At 45.8% G+C, this 19,311-nt stretch overlaps 1 protein-coding gene across 1 annotated transcript; it reads right to left on the bottom strand.

The window, feature by feature from the left end:
- Window positions 1–4,262: 4,262 nt before the first annotated feature.
- LOC123149486 (dynamin-2A) lies at window positions 4,263–17,804 on the bottom strand. Its single transcript, XM_044569140.1, has 22 exons — window positions 17,452–17,804; window positions 17,319–17,369; window positions 17,081–17,201; window positions 16,907–17,002; window positions 16,406–16,467; window positions 15,919–16,036; window positions 15,491–15,833; window positions 15,223–15,370; window positions 15,017–15,118; window positions 14,813–14,932; window positions 14,259–14,342; window positions 14,028–14,155; window positions 13,526–13,610; window positions 13,237–13,372; window positions 12,614–12,690; window positions 12,394–12,450; window positions 6,293–6,431; window positions 6,063–6,217; window positions 5,850–5,963; window positions 5,695–5,762; window positions 5,064–5,236; window positions 4,263–4,683 (listed from the first exon to the last, which is right to left on the bottom strand). The coding sequence occupies exons 1-22, from the start codon at window positions 17,590–17,592 to the stop codon at window positions 4,490–4,492; spliced, it is 2,712 nt and encodes a 903-aa protein (XP_044425075.1). The 5' UTR covers window positions 17,593–17,804; the 3' UTR covers window positions 4,263–4,489.
- Window positions 17,805–19,311: the final 1,507 nt, after the last annotated feature.

A 19,311-nucleotide genomic window follows, 5' to 3' on the forward strand; every position in this document is an offset into this window, starting at 1 on the left:
CGGAGACACAGATGCGGGAGACCGCCATACAACGTTGCCCGCATACATTGCAAACACTATCTGAACAACCGGACGAAATTTGTGCAAACACAACCGGATTTTCATACAAACCGGGTGAAGTTCATGCAAACACTGCATATTTTCAATAGATTTCATATAAACCTGACAGAATTCATTGCATTTCGGACATAGTTCAACTAAAAGCGGTGCCCGTTCGACTCTACAGGTATAATACCTAAACTAAAAGATCGCCCGTGCCTATACCCCATCTCCGGCCATGAGACCCTTGGCTGCTTGCTGTGCCACTGAAACTTCAGCACTATCTGCTGCCTAACAAACAGTTTTCGCAACCGGATCAATTATTTTCCTCGGCCATTGCCGTCGACTGGGTGTGACGTGGCAAGGCCAGGACGATAGATAGAGCACGAGTCAAAAGCCCACACACCATGATTCAGGAAGGAGAGGTTGGGCCTGGGCTCTTCATGCACGTACACCGTACACGCTATACATGAGCACATCTACTTTCTCGTTATATTTTCTTACTCCTTCACCCGGAATCGCGTTCTTCCGGCATCTCGGGCAGTTGGCTGAAAACAATGTGGACCGAGCTGTCCATCTTGGCACACACCCATTAGCTGAAAGTACAGCATTACGGTTACGGACGAAACTAAGCTGCTAAACTAACCAAGCAGCTCTGGCAATAATGCATGCATGGGGGTTAAGGAAAGGCATCCCACCTAAACCGTGGACTGATTAGCGTAAAGTGGGTGATCATAGGGAGGATGCATGGTTTGGTTGGCAGGATCGTGACCTCGTGTCGACAATAAAAGCAAGCACGTATGACTTTACCAGAATGTGTATGGTGGAATTTCCTCAAAGGATCGCAAGTGACGTTCGTGGGCTCTCTCCTTATCGAATCCGCGCTGGGGAAAGGTGATCGCGTGCACAAATTACTCTTTTTTATCCTCCAATTGGATGTCCCGAGGTCTTAGAAATGATTGCTGCTAGTGGCTCTCTCTAGTACGCTTTAGTCGCTGAGGCATCCACTCAACAAAATGTCGACAGAGCCGATACGTCAAACCTCCTCACTTCACGTACATACACATAGTGAAATCTAGGGAAAATGACACAAAGAGGGGAACTCGTGTACGCTTGATGAGCTCAAAATATTGGAGGAAGAGAGGTTGAGAGTGAGCAAAGAACCAAGCGGAAGGTCGAGGAGTGCCAAATCATGTTTATGGATGCGAACGAAATGATGTATGAAATGGCAAAATGATAGTGGCAACTCACTCTCATGGAGAGATCTTGGCAATCCCTTGGTTTTATAGTGGTGGGCGAGTGGTAGTGATTACAATGGGAGTGCGTGATGTATGTTTAATATGGTGCCTTCTGGCTTCTGGTGAGTATGTGATATGTGGTGACTGTTCATGAACTATATTAAATGCGGTCGCTTTTGGATTCCCTATGTTGGAATGGTATGTGGATTGAATTTTAAAAAAATTACTTTTTGTGTTGAATTGTTTAAATTGTTATAGAAACATTTGAATTATCGTTGAAAGGTTCAATTTATTTATAATGGCGGAAAAATTCAAACCATGTGTGCAAGGACATAAATAAATATAGAAGGTATATGGTGTTCAGTTTAGCGGAAGAACTATGTGCAAGAGCTTTAAACCCTCAAATTTTAGAGATTCAAGTCAAAATGTGATTAAGAGAGGTAGGTTTCAGGAAAAGAGGCAGAGAAATAGAGATGCTCTTAGCTCGCGGGCGGGTGCTGAGGCTGGGAACCCCACTCTGCCCTCGGTGTGGTATGGGCGCCGAGAGGCCCTATTCAACGCTCAGTGCCTGGAATTGCTGGCAAACAAACATGGCACATGCTCTCTCTCTCTCTCTCTCTCTCTCTCTCTGTGTGTGTGTGTGTGTGTGTGTGTGTGTGTGTGTTTCACTATCTCGTTTTTTTGTTACTCAATGTTTTCATTCGGTTTTCTTTTGGTTTTCCATAGAACATGAACATTTCTTGAAAAAAGGGAACACTTATTTAAGTAACATAAACATTTCATAAACTAACACTTTAAATTACATGAACATTCTTTAAGAAAATACATAAACATAAAAAAAATTAACATGTATTGCAAAAATGTTTCCTATGTTGAAAATGTTTTTTTAAATATCATCATTAGCTGAAAAATATTTACAAATGATAAAATGATATCAAGTTTTTAAACATTTTTTAATTCACAATTTTAAATTATAATCATGTGTTCGGAATATTTTAAAAATGTTATCAAACTTTATTATATTTTAAAGAAAGGGAAAAATAAAACCATAAAACAAAACAAAAATAACTCAGTATGGCTCACAAAAAACAAAAGATAATTGATGGTAATAACTTGAAGGAAATTTTCCAGTGTGGACCGAAAAGAAAGCAATCTAAATAGGCAGAGCACAGCGCAACGACAGCTGTGCATTAGGTCAACTCTTGGGGGTTCAAATAGGAGGGAAAGCCACTGGCGAGTGACGCCTACAATCGAACGTGCGATGCCATTGCCGCATGGCAAACCCTAGTTGACGCCACATGCGTCATCTAGTTGGCGCGACGCCCAAAAGAAGCGATGTGGGCCTGCCAGTTTCATGGTTCACAACAGGCGCTCTGTTTCGTTTGCTATATGAATTTTAAGTTTGCTAACCACATGTCCCATGCGGTACTCTGTTTCGTTTGCTTTTTTTTTGTTTGAAGAAATGCCATTTTTCAAATATTCTTCTATGATTTTTGATTCGGTTTATTGCTTAGGTTTTTCCTTTTCTATTTTTCTCTTCTCTTTTTCCAGGTCTGGTTTTTCTTATGTCTTCCTTCCTTTATTATCTTTATATATTTTTTGTACTGTAAAAAAGTTTCTAATATGAGTGAATATTTTTTAAACATACACTGGACATTTTTTGATATACATTGAACATGTTTTCGTGACGAAATAAAAAGGTTAGGTTATAAAACATAACAGGTTTGTAAGGACTAAAGTGTAAAGGGGAAAACAAAAACTGGGAAAACGACGCGGTCGCCTCTCCTTGCAGCACATGTCGAGCGCGGACCCCCCCCCCCCCCAAAAAAAAAAGTCACGTAGGGAAGCATCGCGTAGTGACCTCCGCAAGGGTACCCCTTAACTAATGATTTCATTGTTCTTTTGAACCATTTGTTGTTCAAAGATAGAGTGAATTCACATTTTACCTCATGAATGCGATGACACTTTCTAAATTTTTACCAAGTGCAGTCGAAATTTCTCCAAACTACTTATTTAAGCAACTTTGTTCTCCCCTAAAATTTGCCCTCGGTTTTATCTCGTTAACAATTATATCATTGTTTTGTCAAATGCGTCTCACTATCGGGGTTGATCAGTGGCGCGGGATACTGTATCCAGGTGTGTCTAGGGCACATCTAGATGTGCTCTAATTATTGCACATCTAAATGAGTGAATCAAGTATAAAGAGAAAAAAAATATTCACACGAATCTCAATGTAAAATCAATGACATATGACTTAGATGTGCAATACTTATGGCACATCTAGATGTGCTTTAGCAAAATTGTACCCCTTAACTAGTGATTTCATTGTTCTCTTGAACCATTTGTTGTTCAAAGATAGAGCAAAATTCACGTTTTACCTCCTGAATGCGATGACACTTTCTACATTTTTACCAAGTGTAGTCAAAATTTCTCCAAACTAATTTGAGCAACTTTGCTCTCCCCTTAAAAAAAAGCAAATTTCCCTAGGTTTTACTCCCTCCGTCCGAAAATACTTGTCATCATAATGGATAGAAAGAGACGTATCTACTATCTTGTTAACAATCATATCATTGTTTTGTCAAATGCATCTCACTGTCTGGGCCGAACAGAGGTAATTCCTCAGGGTGCCTGAATAATCCTGCTTAGCAGCAGTAGCACACTTCGTTCTCGATAATAAGAAACAGAAAAACAGCATCACGCTTCCTCCTGTCGCCAGAAGCACGCCTCTGACTCTGAACCCATGTGAGCTTCTACATCAATGTTGCCTGATAGCTTGCTTGAATCAATAGCCACATGCTAAATTTACGTTGTCGCCAGAGTCATCTATATTTACAGGGCTTAACTATAAAAATAGGCTGATTAAAATTGGTACAAATATTATGTCAATTTGTAAGAAAAGGCGTACACCAGCAGGTTGACGCGTGGAAGACCCAAAATAAGCACTTCTATAGAAAGGTGCAGCATCAGGCGTCAAAATGCAAGATGGATCATGAACCAATAGAGAGAATTGATTCAACTATATATTTCTATAAACAACTCAGGGTCGCCTGCGCATGCATACGCACCGTCGATGAGACCCTCGACCAAGGCGCTCACTCTAATTGTCCAATCTCAAACTCGCTCCACCAATCTCACCACCCAATTATCAGAAACAGGGTGTGTGCCTAGCAAGAATACATAATAATAAATCATGGATACTAATCAGGCATGATTTAGTATCTCGGTGGCGCTGGCGGCATCCGGTTTGGTGTGCGTCTGCTGCTCGAGTTGGGATCCCCATTTTCAGAGCGTCTGCGACCGTCAGCGCTTCTCGATCTTGATTCGATGTTTGGGGCAGGGCCATTTGCTGCAGAATCGAAGGCTGACCTCCAGTCCTCACCAGGGCGGCCAGGTGTCCTGGGGCTCTCTGTAAAAGATTTCCATTTCAAGTTGTTATAAATACAACAATATGCATATCAGGTGGAACCTCCTCAACCTAAACTGCCTAAGATAGACCCTAAATCTTACAGACCGGTGAAAGAAAATTAGTACTGCCTCTTGAAAAAGTAGGACATGATTTTACAGTTCAAGTTTTAAGTTTGACAGTAAAGATTACACGTGTTTCTCAATACAAATCCAATGCACGTGTTTCTCATTACAAATCCAATGCTATAGATCATAGCAGACGCATTACTGGATTATTTGTGGTCAAACTACACCCCACATTTCCTGAATGAGGTAGGCAAACATCCAAGTAAAAGCCAACTTGGTAATATTATTCAGACAAAAGGGGGAAAATCAGCTTACCAGTTTCAGGACTGTCATTTGAGTAAGAAGAAGCAGCAGCTCGATTGTCATGGATACTAAGTTGACGTGTGAGCTTTGACAGCAGAGATGATTGCTTTTGGTACTTTTCCCTTCTACGTTTAGCATTGTGGTCTTCTTGGAGAAGTTCTTCAATTTTTGCATTGCTTTGCCCGCTGGCAATGAGAAACATGTGAAGGTATGAAATGCAGAGATACGTGAAATTTTAAAGAAAAATTAAACATTGGATCTCCATCTATCATGCAAGCAGACTATGATAAATATGGAATAATGCATCATCAAACTGTTTCACAAAAAAAAATCCGAGAATCAAAAATTGGATGCCTGTAGCCCTCTACGGACAGGTTCCTTAGTCATAAATCATCCTTTTCATACTAGTACCAAAGAAGAGATAAAAGCTATCCGGATTTCCTTTCCCATATGATGGCTAGCATATAGAATTAGGTACTGTATAAGAGTTAGCATGCATTCCAAAGCAGCTTGTATTCACCTTTTTCAATCGAATAGAAATATACTCAAACATGAAATAATAGAAGAAAGTTTAAAGACAGGCACATACAGTATGCTAATCTCCAGAAGAAATTAAAACTGTATTTCTGGACAGAGCATTCACCTTATAGAACTATATAGCTGGTTCAACATATCCTCCTTTGCTTTCTCCACTTGGCAGAGCACAATAGCCTGATAAGCAAACAAATAAACTTTGATGAAGACTCACCCCAGATCATTAGGTCAAGTGAACTAAATAAAGCTATATAGAACACAAACCTTCGGGACATTTGCTGCTAGACTATTTAAAACAGCCTCAACATAACCGCGAACTTCTTGAGACATCCACCTAAGTTCTTCTTCAGGATCAGCTGGTCTCCGTATCATTGCATCCTTTCAAATGTAACAGGGATCAGATGGCACTTGCAAACAAGAGAAGATTCTATGTCGACACGTCAAAAGAAAATCAACTGTGCATAAGCTAGAACTTACTGTGGAGCTATCTGTCTGGCTTTGCTTCAGCGGTCCACCCTCAGTATTTGCAGCCTTGAAAGAACCACCTTTGCTTTGAATTACAGCTTTTATCTTATTTACCCACTCAACCTTGTCAGCAGTGCTCTCAGCCTTCAATACAACAGCGCTATGAGCTGCAAAACAAGAAAACCAGTTTATGAAATGAAAAATGAAGTAAACATGATGCTATAATGTTCAGGGGTGTTAACCTTTAAGAACTGTCTTATAGGCGACCCTGTTAGTTATCTTGAACACAAGGCTTGGGCCTTTTTCAGGTCCATTAGCCTTTTTTGAATCCTTTAAGCTTTTAGAAGGTTCTTCCTCATCTACTTCCTCGAGGTTGCATTCCTACACAGTACACCATACAAAGTTGCTGGATCAGTTCGAGTTTATATATAAATCTTAAGAGTTACACGTGCAATGCTTCTTTGGACATGCTCTTCCCGGTGGAATTAAGGAAAGACAATAAACTACTGAACTATTAAAACACTAACACGAAACTGAGAAATCATGCAACATCATTACCAAGTACTCCCTCCGTTCCTAAATATAAGTCTTTTTAGACATTTCAAATGGATTACAACACAGATGTATGTCACTGGCGGAGGGTAGTGGATGCGAAACTGGGCCACGACCCCCCCTTCCAAAATTACAAAAAGAATTTTATACTAGGTATATTCACTACTTTAGCACAGCCCATGAGATAATGCCCAGTAGCAGTCTAGGAACAGCGTCCATCCCCGATTCTCCACGGCTCCGATAGACTGCTACTGCAGGGCTAGATCACTACCAGGCCACAGCTATTGTGAACCGTCGTCCACTGACATGATTTGAGCAACCGACCATTGCGAACTCGTCCGTTCATCTGATGACCTCCTTGGCTCCTCCTCTTTATCGACTTGTGTATCCCCTTCTTAACGGTTGGAGGCTTGGAGCTGCACACCGTTGACGCCGGCAAGCCACCACGCCGGACGGTGGACGCACCAGCACTAGCGCGCACTGTACCTTAATCCTCTTGCTGGGTTGCGGCTCCTTGTTGATTGAAACCAAACGCCTTGGAGCCTGCTGGTTGGTGCTTCGTGCTTGCCTTGCTAATTACTTGGTCAGTTTACTACAGAAAGTGTATGTCCTATTTTTTGATTGGAACGGAGAGAGTAACTGAGAAGCGAGGTGTGATGATAATTTATTCATATAGATGTCCACTGCATCGGTTAAATGCTGGAAAATTTAATGCATTATAAATTCCTGATTTAGATATATAGCAACAATGGAAACGGCATATTATTTAGTCATAAATTATGGGATCCCTACAAATTATCACTTACACATGTTCTATGATGAGTAGCTTTTTCATGCATATGGTGTGTTTTTAGATGGATTTGGCCCCCTCTTGTGTTTTGGTCATGCTCCGCCACTGATGTATGTAGACATATTTTAGAGTGTAGATTCACTCATTTTGCTCTGTATGTAGTCACTTTGTTTTTTTTTTTGAGAAAACGCAAAAGACTTTTGCGTTTCATTGTATTGAAAAGAAGGGGTTTGGTACAATCCTCCTAGGAGGCAGATTTACAAGGTGAGTACAGGCACACTAGTGAACATCCCAGGTCTGTGGCAAGATAGCCCGAAGCCCGAAGGCTCCAGCTCTGGCCCAAAGTGCGGCCTCTTCCTTAATCCTAGCAGTTAGGGAGGTAACGGACGGTGGTGTGCCTTCAAACACGCATCCATTGCGATGCTTCCAGATCATCCAAGGGACGAGCAAGGCAGCGGAGGCCAATCCCTTGTGCATAGGTTTAGGGGTGTCATGTTTTGCAGAGCGCCACTAGTCGTGGAGAGTGGCACCATCAGTGGGCAGCAGGCAGGAGAGGCGTAGCCATGAGAGGATCTCGTGCCACACTACGCGGCTGAAAGGGCACTCCAGGAGTAGATGGTGAATCGTCTCCGGGGCCTGATCGCAAAGTGGGCAGCGCTGTGGGTGCGGCAGGTTGCGTCGCGCTAGGCGGTCGGCCGTCCAGCACCGGTCGAGGTTGGCAAGCCAGTGGAAGAAGCGTACCCTAGGCGGTGCCCAGCACTTCCATGTAAGCTTCCAAGCCTGGCATCTGGTTGAGCCATGAAAAGTGGCAAGGTATGCAGACTTGGCGGAATACTCGCCGTTCGCGGTCCACTTCCAGCGAATGCGGTCTGGTGCGTCGCTGAGGGCAGTTTCGGCGAGCATGTGCCAAAGGCGTAGGTATTCTCCAATCTCTGGGATGCCAATCATGCCGTGGATGTCCGTGGCCCATTGGTTCGCATGAAGGCCGTCCGCAACAGTTCTTGACTTGCGACGTCGTTTGGGGATGAGGGCATAAAGGAGAGGCGCAATCCCGCGGACCGCACGCCCGTTGATCCATCTGTCCTCCCAAAACAGGGCGTGTTGGCCATCGCCAATAGTCATGGCAGTGGAGGCGAAGAAGAGCGTGCGCTCCTCAGGCGCGAATTGCAAGTCAAGGCCGCTCCAGGCCCTGCTATCGTCAACTCGGCTGAGCCATTGCCACCGCATGCGAAGGGCGAGGCCGGTGCGCTCGAGGTCGTGAACGCCGAGGCCGCCGAACTGGATAGGCCGACAGACACGCCGCCAGTTGACGTGGCAATTGCCGCCATTGGCCTCGGCGCGGCCAGCCCAGAGGAATCCTCTTTCAATCTTCTCCAAGAGTTTGATGGTCTTCTTTGGCGGCGCAAGCACAAGTAGCTGATGTATGGGGATCGCGCTCAAGACCGCCTTGACGAAGGCAAGGCGGCCGGCTTTGTTCATGAGCCAAGCTTTCCAGGAGGGTAACTTCCCAGCGACTTTGTCGACAACGGGTTGGAGCTAGGCAGCAGTGGGGCGACGCAGCGTGAGCGGGATGCCCAAGTAAGTGAGCGGGAATTCGACGATGGGGCATCCCAGGTGCGCGACAACATGAGCAGCATCCATGGTGTCGCAGCGAATGAGGGCCGCAGCGCTCTTCTGGAAGTTCACGTGCAGGCCGGAGGCGTGCCCAAAGAGCTGCAAGATCTCCTTCACCGCCGCAATATCATCCGGCGAGGGGTGGCATAGGAGAATTACGTCGTCGGCGTAAAGGGATATGGTAGGAATGGCGTGGCGCGGGTGGAGCTGCTGCATGACCCGGAGCTCGATCGCGCGATGGAAGAGCCTGCCCAACATATCGACAACCAGGACGAAGAGCTGCGGGGAAACTGGATCACCTTGGCGCAGTCCACAGCGGTGCCAAATCGCTGGTCCGGGGTTGCTGTTGAGGAGAACCTTGGTGCTGGCCGACGACAGGAGAAGGGCGATCCAATCAAGGAAGCGGTTGCCGAAGCTGGCATCGCAGCACCTCAAACAGGAAAGGCCACCAGACGGAGTAGAAAGCCCGCGCCAAGTCAAGCTTCAGAAGCACGCGAAGGGCACCAAGTTGATGCAAAAGCCGCGCGGATTGACGCACAAGGATGAAGTTGTCGTGAAGACTTCGCCCGGGGATGAACGCATTCTGGACGTTGCTAACAAGATTGTTGAGCTTGGGGGCTAGGCGGAGCGAAAGTAGCTTGGCCAGGACCTTGGCAACAATGTGAATTAGGCTTATGGGCCTATAATCCCCCAGGCCATTGGCATCGGCGCGCTTGGGGAGGAGCGTAATTAGCGACTAGTTAAGGCAGCTAAACCCGCGGCCACGCAGCGCGTAAACCTGGTCAAAGACACATCGGAGGTCGTGCTTGATGACCGGCCAGCAGGAGCGGAGGAACTCCGCGGTGAAGCCGTCCAGGCCGGGCGCCTTGCGAGACGGCAAGCTTTTGATGGCTTGCCAAATCTCATCTTCACTGAATGGCGCGTCGAGGTCCTCCAGGTTTGAGGGCTCAATGAACTGCGACAGGTCAATGGTGCAGTCACGTGGCACGTCCGTCCCAATCCGGCTGTCGAAGTGCTCGAATGTGGCCGCGGCCATGTCGCTGGGATCAGTGAGCACGGCGCCATCGACAGAGATGCCATGGATCCAGTTCTTCTGCTTGCGGTACGTGCACAGGCGATGGTACAACGTGGTGTTCGCGTCGCCGTCTTTGAGAGATGCAATGCGTGCGCGCTGCCGGGCGATAGTCCACTCAAGGGAAGCAAGGCCAAGGTAGGAGAGCTTGATCTAACGACGCATGATCTGACGACGCAGCCAGTCTTCATGCGGTGATAGGGCGCGCTGTTCTTGCGCGGCGTCGAAGCGGAGCAGCAGCTCGCGAGAGATCGCAAGCTGGTCTCGCACGTTACCAACGGAACGCGCGCTCCAGCTGGTGAGTTTACGCGTTGTGGCCTGCATGCGCCGTTTGAAACGCCGGAACGGATCGGCGTCATCCACCGAATGCCACGATCGCCACAATCTCCAAGAAACCGGCGAGGCGAGTCCAGTACTCCTCGAAGTGGAATCGTCGGTGCGCTGATGGGAGAGGCGAGCAATCGAGCAAAAGGGGGGAGTGATCCGAGACGACCGAGGCAAGGCAACGCGGGTGGCATTCGACGTGAAGTTCATCCCAGTCCGTGGAACACAGCACCCGATCGAGATGGACCAAGGTGGGCGGGCTCTGCTCATTGGACCACATATAGTGCCGGCCGCTGAGGTAAATCTCCTTGAGCGCGAGGTCGTTGAGGACGCGTCGGAAACGCCCCATCATTCTCCGATTGAGATTGCCGTTGTTCTTGTCCTCATCACGGTAGATCATATTGAAGTCTCCGCAGATGAGCCATGGACCGGGGCAGGCGTCGCGGATGTCGCGGATCTCCTGCAGAAAAGCGATCTTGGCGTTGTTGTCTTGGGGGCCATAGACGATAGAGAGCCACCACGGCACGCTTGTGCCACCAGGGATCGTAACCCGGGCGGAAATGGTGTTGGTGGTGAACATCGGGTCCGTGATCGACACGTCCCGGCTCTTCCACGCCAGCAGGATCCCACCACGGGTGCCGCTCGCTGGGAGGTAAACATATTCATCAAACTCAGATCCCAACGTCTCAAGGACAGTCGACGAGTAGACGAATTCCATTTTAGTCTCTTGGAAGCAAGCGATCGAAGCGCTGGAAGTTACAACAAGCGAGCGAACTGCCGTACGTCTGGCACGGGCGTTGAGGCCGCGAACATTCCAATTGATGATTTTGAGGCCGTGATCCATTAGGAAGAGGTCGACGAATGGGCGCGCATCGGCGCAGCTAGGCCTCGATCGGGCTGCCCGAGATCACCGTGGTGACAGGCGCCGTGGACGGGTCAGCGGGTAGCACGCGGCCTACAAGCGCGGCAATGGCCGTCAACACGGCATGAGAAAGGGGCGCAGCAAAGACCCCATCGTATGCCTTCATGGCCTCGGCGGAGATCACTTGATCGGTGCCGATGATGCCAAGGGTGCGCAGTATCTGGACCTGCGCACGGCGCTCAGCGGTGGGCGGCGGGCTGGGCTTGGCCTTCGCAGTAGTGGCAGATCGTCCGCGGCGTGGCGAGAAGTTCAGGGGCTGCCGGCGTCGTTTGCGCGTAGGGTTGGGCAGGGCAGAGCAAGTCTGCTTTGTTGCCGCTGCGAGGAAGTCTCCAAGGGTCTAGGAGCTGACAGGGGCCGGCTGTCTGGTGCGGCGCAGAGTGATTGGCGGCGTGGCAAAACGCCCTGCGCTGCGCATCTGAGGCGCATGGGACACAGGGGTGGATTGCAGTGTTGACGGGCTTGGGGGAGCAGGCCTGCTGGCATGAGCATCAGGAGGCGTGGGCCTTTGCAATATGCGTCTGGGTTCCTGGGCCGCCAGGGAGGGTGGCGGCAGGATGGGGCGCAGGCGCGATGAGTTGCACCATATGATCCGCGTCCCGCGTAGCCAAGGAGGGGCTGGCATGCAGCTCAGACAGGGCCACGGGGGTGGACAAGGGCGCAGCATCACGCGTCGCAGTGACGGGGCCACGCCATCGGCCCGTAGGCGGTAGTCACTTGTTGGAATCTCTAAAAAGACTTATATTTGGGAACGGAGGGAGTATAAGTCTTTCTAGACATTTCAAATGGACTACAACATACGGATGTATGTAGACATATTTTAGAGTGTAGATTCACTCATTTTGCTTCGTATGTAATCACTTGTTGGAATCTCTAAAAGGACTTATATTTGGGAACGGAGGGAGTAGAAAAATAATACTCCCTCCGTTCCGAATTACTTGTCTTAGATTTGTCTAGATACGGAGGTATCTAGCACTAAAATGAGTCTAGATACATCTGTATCTAGACAAATCCAAGACAAGTAATTCAGAACGGAGGGAGTACATGTAACAAATGCAAAACTTATGCACACCTCGAGAGTGATGACACCACGAAAATGCCTTTCCTCTTGCTTCTTTGTGTATCCAAGCTGATAAAACAGATGGTGAGCCCAACCAGGCATACAAACAAGTAAAATAATCAACAGCATGTGCCATGAAAATTATGAAAACAATTAACAGTCTGAAAAAAATCCTTTCAAGTTCAAATGTATCAAAACACCACCAATCAACAAGTATGGAAGACTGACCAACCTTTCCACTCTTCTCATTTAGGACGAACCACCTCCTGCTCCACCCGTTAGCTTTTGCACTTTTCTTCAAAAGGTAACCTGAAGAAAAGGGGGGAATATGTTCATACGCCATACTAAAGTTGCATAGATCAGCATGTACATCAGTACATTATTACTGTGCATCAAGTACATGTTAGACTCCCCCATGTGGCATCGGTCTTATATGTAATTTTACTTTTTGGCTGGTGTTCCTTTGTGCAAAGGCTAGTGCTCTGCTATCTTTTCAGTTTTGCCAGGTCGGCATGTACGTGACTTGTACTATGATCCTTATGATATAAATGAGACATGTATTACCATGCAAAAAAAAGACTCCCCCATGTGGTTCAAAACTCAAAGTGCTCTATGATTCGAATTCTTGCGAAAATGTCCATGTTATTCTAAATGGACTAAGCTGACCAGGTGTATAAAGATGAATTTCATTTTACATGAAACAAGGATGTGCCCAGTTGCGTGAAGAAACATAAAAATATAAGCTGTCGTATTCATTTCATGGAACGAACGACATTTTGCACAAGTTCAACATTTAATAATGGATTTCCTTTATGACCAGACTTCAGCAGACAGATTTACTGCCTTCTTTTTTACCTGCAGTAATTTCACCAGCAGGACCAGCAACCTGCAAATTTGGTCCCTCTTTTGTGTCTTTGTCTGGACTTGGTTTTTCTTTCGTTGATTTTGAGCTACCGCCGGCTTGCTCAGATTTTGTTTGGGGACTGGAGGCCTAAAATCAAATAATAGTTTATATTAACCAAGGGCAACATGTGCTCTATGTCCACAGAGAAAAATGTATTACTTTTGAATAATGAATATCATATTATATTTTCTAACAGAGACATGCAACTGTGCATCGTAAGAAAATAAGCACAAGCCATACCCTGTTTGTCACGGATTGTTCAGACTCTTGTCCTTTCTTGGAAGGTCGGTTTTTCATTTCGTCCTCACGGCGCTGCCTCTCCATTCTGCCACCAAACAAAAAGGGCAACGGCATGCATTCAACAATTTTATCATGAAATCAGCATAGTTTGGCAAAAGTAAATACTTGGCCAATTTCTTTAGCAAGCAAAGCAATTAACACATATTTTGTAGCACGAGGAAAAACATGCTAAACAGTGGGGTGACAAAGACAAGGATGACAGAGGGTTGAACCAGAAAATGCATACAGTTTTCTGGGATCACTTATAAAGGTAATAAGAGGGAGCTATCTGAAAATAGGATGAATACTTCCTCCTGAAGCATCTCAACGTAAGATAGATTGTGGGAAATGAAGTCACAAATTGAAATCGGAAACAATGAGGCTGAAACAGCAATTAAATGCTAGAGACCAAACAACAAATTACACAAAACTGAAAGGAGGGCTAGAAACATCAACAGCCAACCTTCTTTGTACTAGACGGATGAAATGTTGAGCAGGAACAAAGGCACGCTCCATGTCAACAAGAGCAACTACCATCTTTTTGGCGTCACTTTTAAAGCTATCCAATGCATTCGATGCTATTGCAATGACCTAGAAAAAAAGGACAAAATAGAGTGTACACTCAGAATGGTCAAAGATGGAACCTATCAACAAGCAAGCAGAAAGGTGCTTCTCTAAAACATATAGGTGATACCTCACGCTTGAATGGAGGATATCTTCCAAGCCCAGGTGTGGCATTAGCGGACGCATTGACTATGTCCAACAATACACGGTGTACCTAGTAGTGTATGAACAGTAAAAAATAGTTTCGCCATGTCAGTAAACAAGATAAATATGTCAAAAGATTCTACGACCTTGCATAAGCACATGGATGCTTAAATATTAGGTCAACACAATAGGGAAGAAATGTCACGCTAATACCACCCAATATACAAAAAAACTGAACTAGAATTATGGAACTCTAATTTTGCAGCCTTGGAAGCACAAATTCAACATCAATTCTGTAAACCCAAATCAGGTAAGCTCAGCAAAAATGAAAGAACTTGATATCCAATCAAATATATCCAGAAAGAAATCAAATTGAGGATGTTTGTCTAATGTTGCCCCAAGGAGGGTAAAAGTGGATGTGGCGTAGAGCATAATAAACAATAGGGTTTGTCTAATGCTTTTCTTAAATTGAACATTAGCCTCAAGGGAAAAGGAGAAAGTCTAAACAAGTTTTACTTCCGTTGCCCAGGGATTGCATACCTCGTCAACACATAGTCGTGATGGCTCCTTTGCCATGTCTAGTACTATTTTTATTAATGACCTCAACCCTTTCTCTGGAGATATCAAATATGGTTGATAACCGTCGGCTTCCAGGACAATCTAGAAAATCAAGAGAATAAAACTTTTTTATAAAAGGCAGAAAATTGCTACCGTAGTTTATCTTAGAAGTGAAAGTGGCCCTACCCTTTTGACATTGTTGAGATCAAAATGTCTGTCCAATGGTAGCTGTTTAATTCTGTCTGGAAACTTGCCTTCAAAACTTGCAACAATTTTCCACCCAGACCCCTTTCATATGGAAAAAAAATGCACTAATCTTGTAATCAATTATTCAATTTTTGGGGGCATAATTCAAATATAGAAGAAGTCTACTTTTGAAGTTAGCCACTAACCTCGCCAGATGTAATATGAGCAAGAAACTTATCTTCAAATTCCCGGCACAGCTCCAACGCAACTGCTCGGGTTCCTTCAGGACTTTGTACCATAGATTCTCCGAGCCTTGCCAGCTCAGCTTGCACCATCTGGGATTTACCCTGAAGGCTGAAACAGTAACGCATATTACTGAATTAGCATCAATGCGGAAAGGGACAGACTTCATGTAACTCTATGCATATATCAAACTAATAGATGTACCGTTAAAGCATGAGGCAAGATTCTTACCCAGTCAATAGGTTAGGAAGACGCACTTTCATCCTTTTACGTATCTGCTTAGCAATGGTGCTAACCAGAGAAACTCTACCTAGCTTACTATGGGGAGCTCCAGTTAAGATGGACTTGAGGGTCTCAGCTTCAGCTTGCCATGCTGTTTCCAGCGAGTTCTCAGAACCAACTGATCCAGATTGTGCCGATGCAATTGCTACAGATTGTCCTACCAGAGCGACCCACTCAATGTCAGGAAGGTTTTTTGGGCCCTTGTTCAAGAGAAGGGCCTGAACACAAGCTATAGTTTTCGCGTCTCCATCTGCTTGATCAATCTTGCTTAAGATACCGATAGTTCTCGAACCTACAGCGAGTGGAAAACATCATTTACCAAAGAACAAAGTGTGGTGTTATTATTGATGATATTTTTTCCAGTTCAAAAGACAAACCATCTGGATCAATATCCTTCGCCAGCCTAATAGCTCGAGATGATGCAACTTCAGCTGCTTGTACCGCAGGTATCACAACTAGCAGTATTGCATCATTGTGCCCAGCATAATCATTGATCTAAATTGAAAAGGAAGTCAGCATTGAGTAGCGGAAAGTAAACTAGTATAACGAAATTAAAGAACTATTTTTGACATGCTGTCAAAGTAGGCAAGTAAGAATAGTTCAAAAGGCTCCAGAAAAATATAATGATACATAACTGCATAAAAATGATTTCCACACGACAAAATTTGTGTGAAGCTAACATTGTAATAATAAGATATATAAATCACGTATATGGTACAAGATGTTTATGTCGAGACTATATCAATATATTTTGAGCAGTCGTCATGATTGGCTACTGTAAGCTACTCTAATATTCTAATATCTCAGCATTAACATTATATCAGAACTAGTTGACAAGTAAAGTGTCCATATTTAAATGCTTACCATTGAATCATCCACAGCTCGCTGATCTAACCCAGGTAAATCAATCAGTTTTAGCGGGGGAGCTGAAAACATAACAACAAAATGTACAATGAGAGATTGAGTGGTTTTAACAAAGCACCACAGCAAATACTAAGGGCAAACAGAAATAATAAGAACAGATTTAGTATAGAAACTACGCAGAGGAATTATCAGTGATGAAACATCAAAACACTTAATTGTGGAAAGAAATGGACAGCTCATGCTTCAGCAATTACACACATTGCAAGATTTTTCTGTTGCTATTTCCCACAGCACACACAATACAAGAAACATAAATATCATAGCCCGATTTAAATGCTAGCTGTTTCATACTACAAGTACAAGGAGCACTCACTTCATGTACTAAAAATGTCGACATGTCCTCTGTACCAGTCTATAATCTATGCTGCTATGTTCATTGCTAATTGAAGGATAAGCAGGTATAGGTTCACTGAAATCACTATATTAAATTAATGGACAAACCTGTGCTCGTTCTCAGCTTGAGCAAAATCTCATCTGAGCGGCCCCTGCCAGACACACTCTTGCTGAGCCTATCCTGCAGAGAATGCCGCAGAGCACCTGCACATGAAAAAATTCAGCACCAGGTCGAACCGAAGTTGGTGATCATGCTAAACAAGGCTGTGAGATCCTACTGACTTGCGGACACCTGCTGCGACTTGCTATCGATCTGCAGCACGATAGACTTGGTGCTGAGGCCCGGTTCCGTCTGCAGGTCCACCACGATCGGCGCCCTGGTTGCCCCGTTCTCCCCCGTCGGCTGCACCACACAACACCACCAATCCAATACAATCCAATCCAATCCGATTAACAGACAACTCCGAGGGAGAGATATATGGAAGAAGTGGGGAGCCAAGCTACTGGACTAAAGGCTCACCAACACGGGATGGCCGATGAGGCTGTTCAGCACGGCCGACTTGCCTGAACCCTGCACAAACAGATCGGAGCGATCAGATCGGGGCACAAGGCGACGGTTCTGAGGCGCGGGGGGGCCGCCGGCCGGCACTTACGACGTTGCCGAGGACGACGGCGTTGAGGAAGGTGGAGGGGCGCCTGGGCGCGGCGTCGTCGGAGGGGTCGTCGTCGGCGAGGAGCGAGGCCGCCTGGCGTATCGACTCGGAGAGCTGCGACAGCTCCTCCATGGCCTCCATGGTGGGTCTCTACAGCCCCGGCGGAGGCGGATCGGGAGCGGCCGATGGATCGAGGGGCGCGGCGGCGGCGGAGACCTGGCCCTCGTCGGCCTGACGCGGGTTTGAAATCCGGTCCGCCGATATGGGGGAGGCGAAACGTGGACGAGGGAGAGAGATAGGGGGGAGGAGAAGAGAGGGACGGGGGACGAGGGACGGGGGAGTAGTCGTTTGCTTGCTTGGCTGCGAAGGAGGCGTTCGACTCGAGTCAGTAGTGCGGTCGGGAGTCCGGACGTGCGTGCGGTCCAGCCGGTTCGGGTAAGCAATGAGGCTTGGGCCTCGTCGTCCTGTCTTGCTTGGATGGGAACACGGAGCAACTTAGGGATTCTCCAAGAAAAAAACACTTAAGCCTTCTTTGGTTTGTATGAATCTTATAGGATTTCTATAGAATAGGATTTATATAGAAAATTTTTCTTTGAAGTCATTTGGTTTGTAGGAATTGATTCCTATTCATATGTAGGATAGGAATCAATTCTTCACATTTTGGAGGAAAAAAACATTAGCTAAGATTCAATTGAAAAAATCATATTCTATGCATCAAATGACATCTCTTTCTCTATAGGAATTGAGATACATGTCATCTCACTTCCTATGATCTTCCTATTCCTATAACATTCCTATCCTATGAACCAAAGGAGGCCTTAGCCCACCTTTGGTTTGGTTTGTAGTAAACCTGAGGATGGTTTGAAAACCGGGAGCAACTAGTTAACGAGCGCTTCTTCAGGAGCCTCGCAACGATCAGCGCCACTTGGCGCGCTCTCGGCTATTCGCCACGTGTCGTGCTCTAGACGTTTTCTTCAGTTTTTTTTATTATTTTTTCACACCCGTTTTCGGCATTTTAAACGGGGTTTTTCCGGGTTTTTTCGACGTTTTGATTTTTCCCCGATCTTCCTTAGCTTTTTGATCAAAAAAATTCGAAAAAAAAATTGCGCGAAAAAACCGCATTTTCTTTTTTCTTTCTTTCGAAAGTCGCGGTTTTTTCCCGCGAGAGGCACGGTTGTGCTTTAGCGAGAGTCGCGGCCGTGTCTTTCGGAAACAGGAAAAAACGTGTTTTCTATTTTTTCGCGACAGTCAGGGTTTTGCTTCCGCGCGAGGCACGGTTGTGCTTTCACGAGAATCACGGCAGTGCCTCTCGGAAAGAGAAAAACAAAACGCATTTTTTGTTTTTCTTTTCTTTCGCGAGAGTCACGGTTTTGCTTCCGGAAGAGGCACGTTTGTGCTTTCGTGAGAGTCACGGCCGTGCCTCTCAAAAAAGGAAAACTACGCGTTTTTTATTTTTTTTTCTTTCGCGATAGTCACGGGTGTGCTTTCGCGAGAGTCTCGGCCGTGCCTCTCGGAAACGGAAAAAACGCGTTTTCTGTTTTTTTTCCTTTCACGAGAGTCGCGGTTTTGCTTCCATGAGGGGTACGGGTGTGATTTCACGAGAGGCACGGGCGTGCCTCTTTCGTAAAGGGAAAAAACCGTGCTTCCGGTTCGGTTTTTTCGTTCGGTTTTTTCGTCTGGTTTTTTCTGAAAAAAAAGTTCGTCAAAACCTATCAACATGGGATCTAGTTTTGAAGATCTCGACGTGAGGAATCCAATGGTGAAAACGGTTCGAGATTTGGACGCACGGTTTAAAAGATAAAACATTTTGAATAAACAGATCTACGGAAAAAGGAAAAACTCCCACGTTGCGACAAGTGG

The sequence above is a fragment of the Triticum aestivum genome, chromosome 7A, assembly GCF_018294505.1.
Source record: "Triticum aestivum cultivar Chinese Spring chromosome 7A, IWGSC CS RefSeq v2.1, whole genome shotgun sequence".
Lineage (NCBI taxonomy): Eukaryota > Viridiplantae > Streptophyta > Magnoliopsida > Poales > Poaceae > Triticum > Triticum aestivum.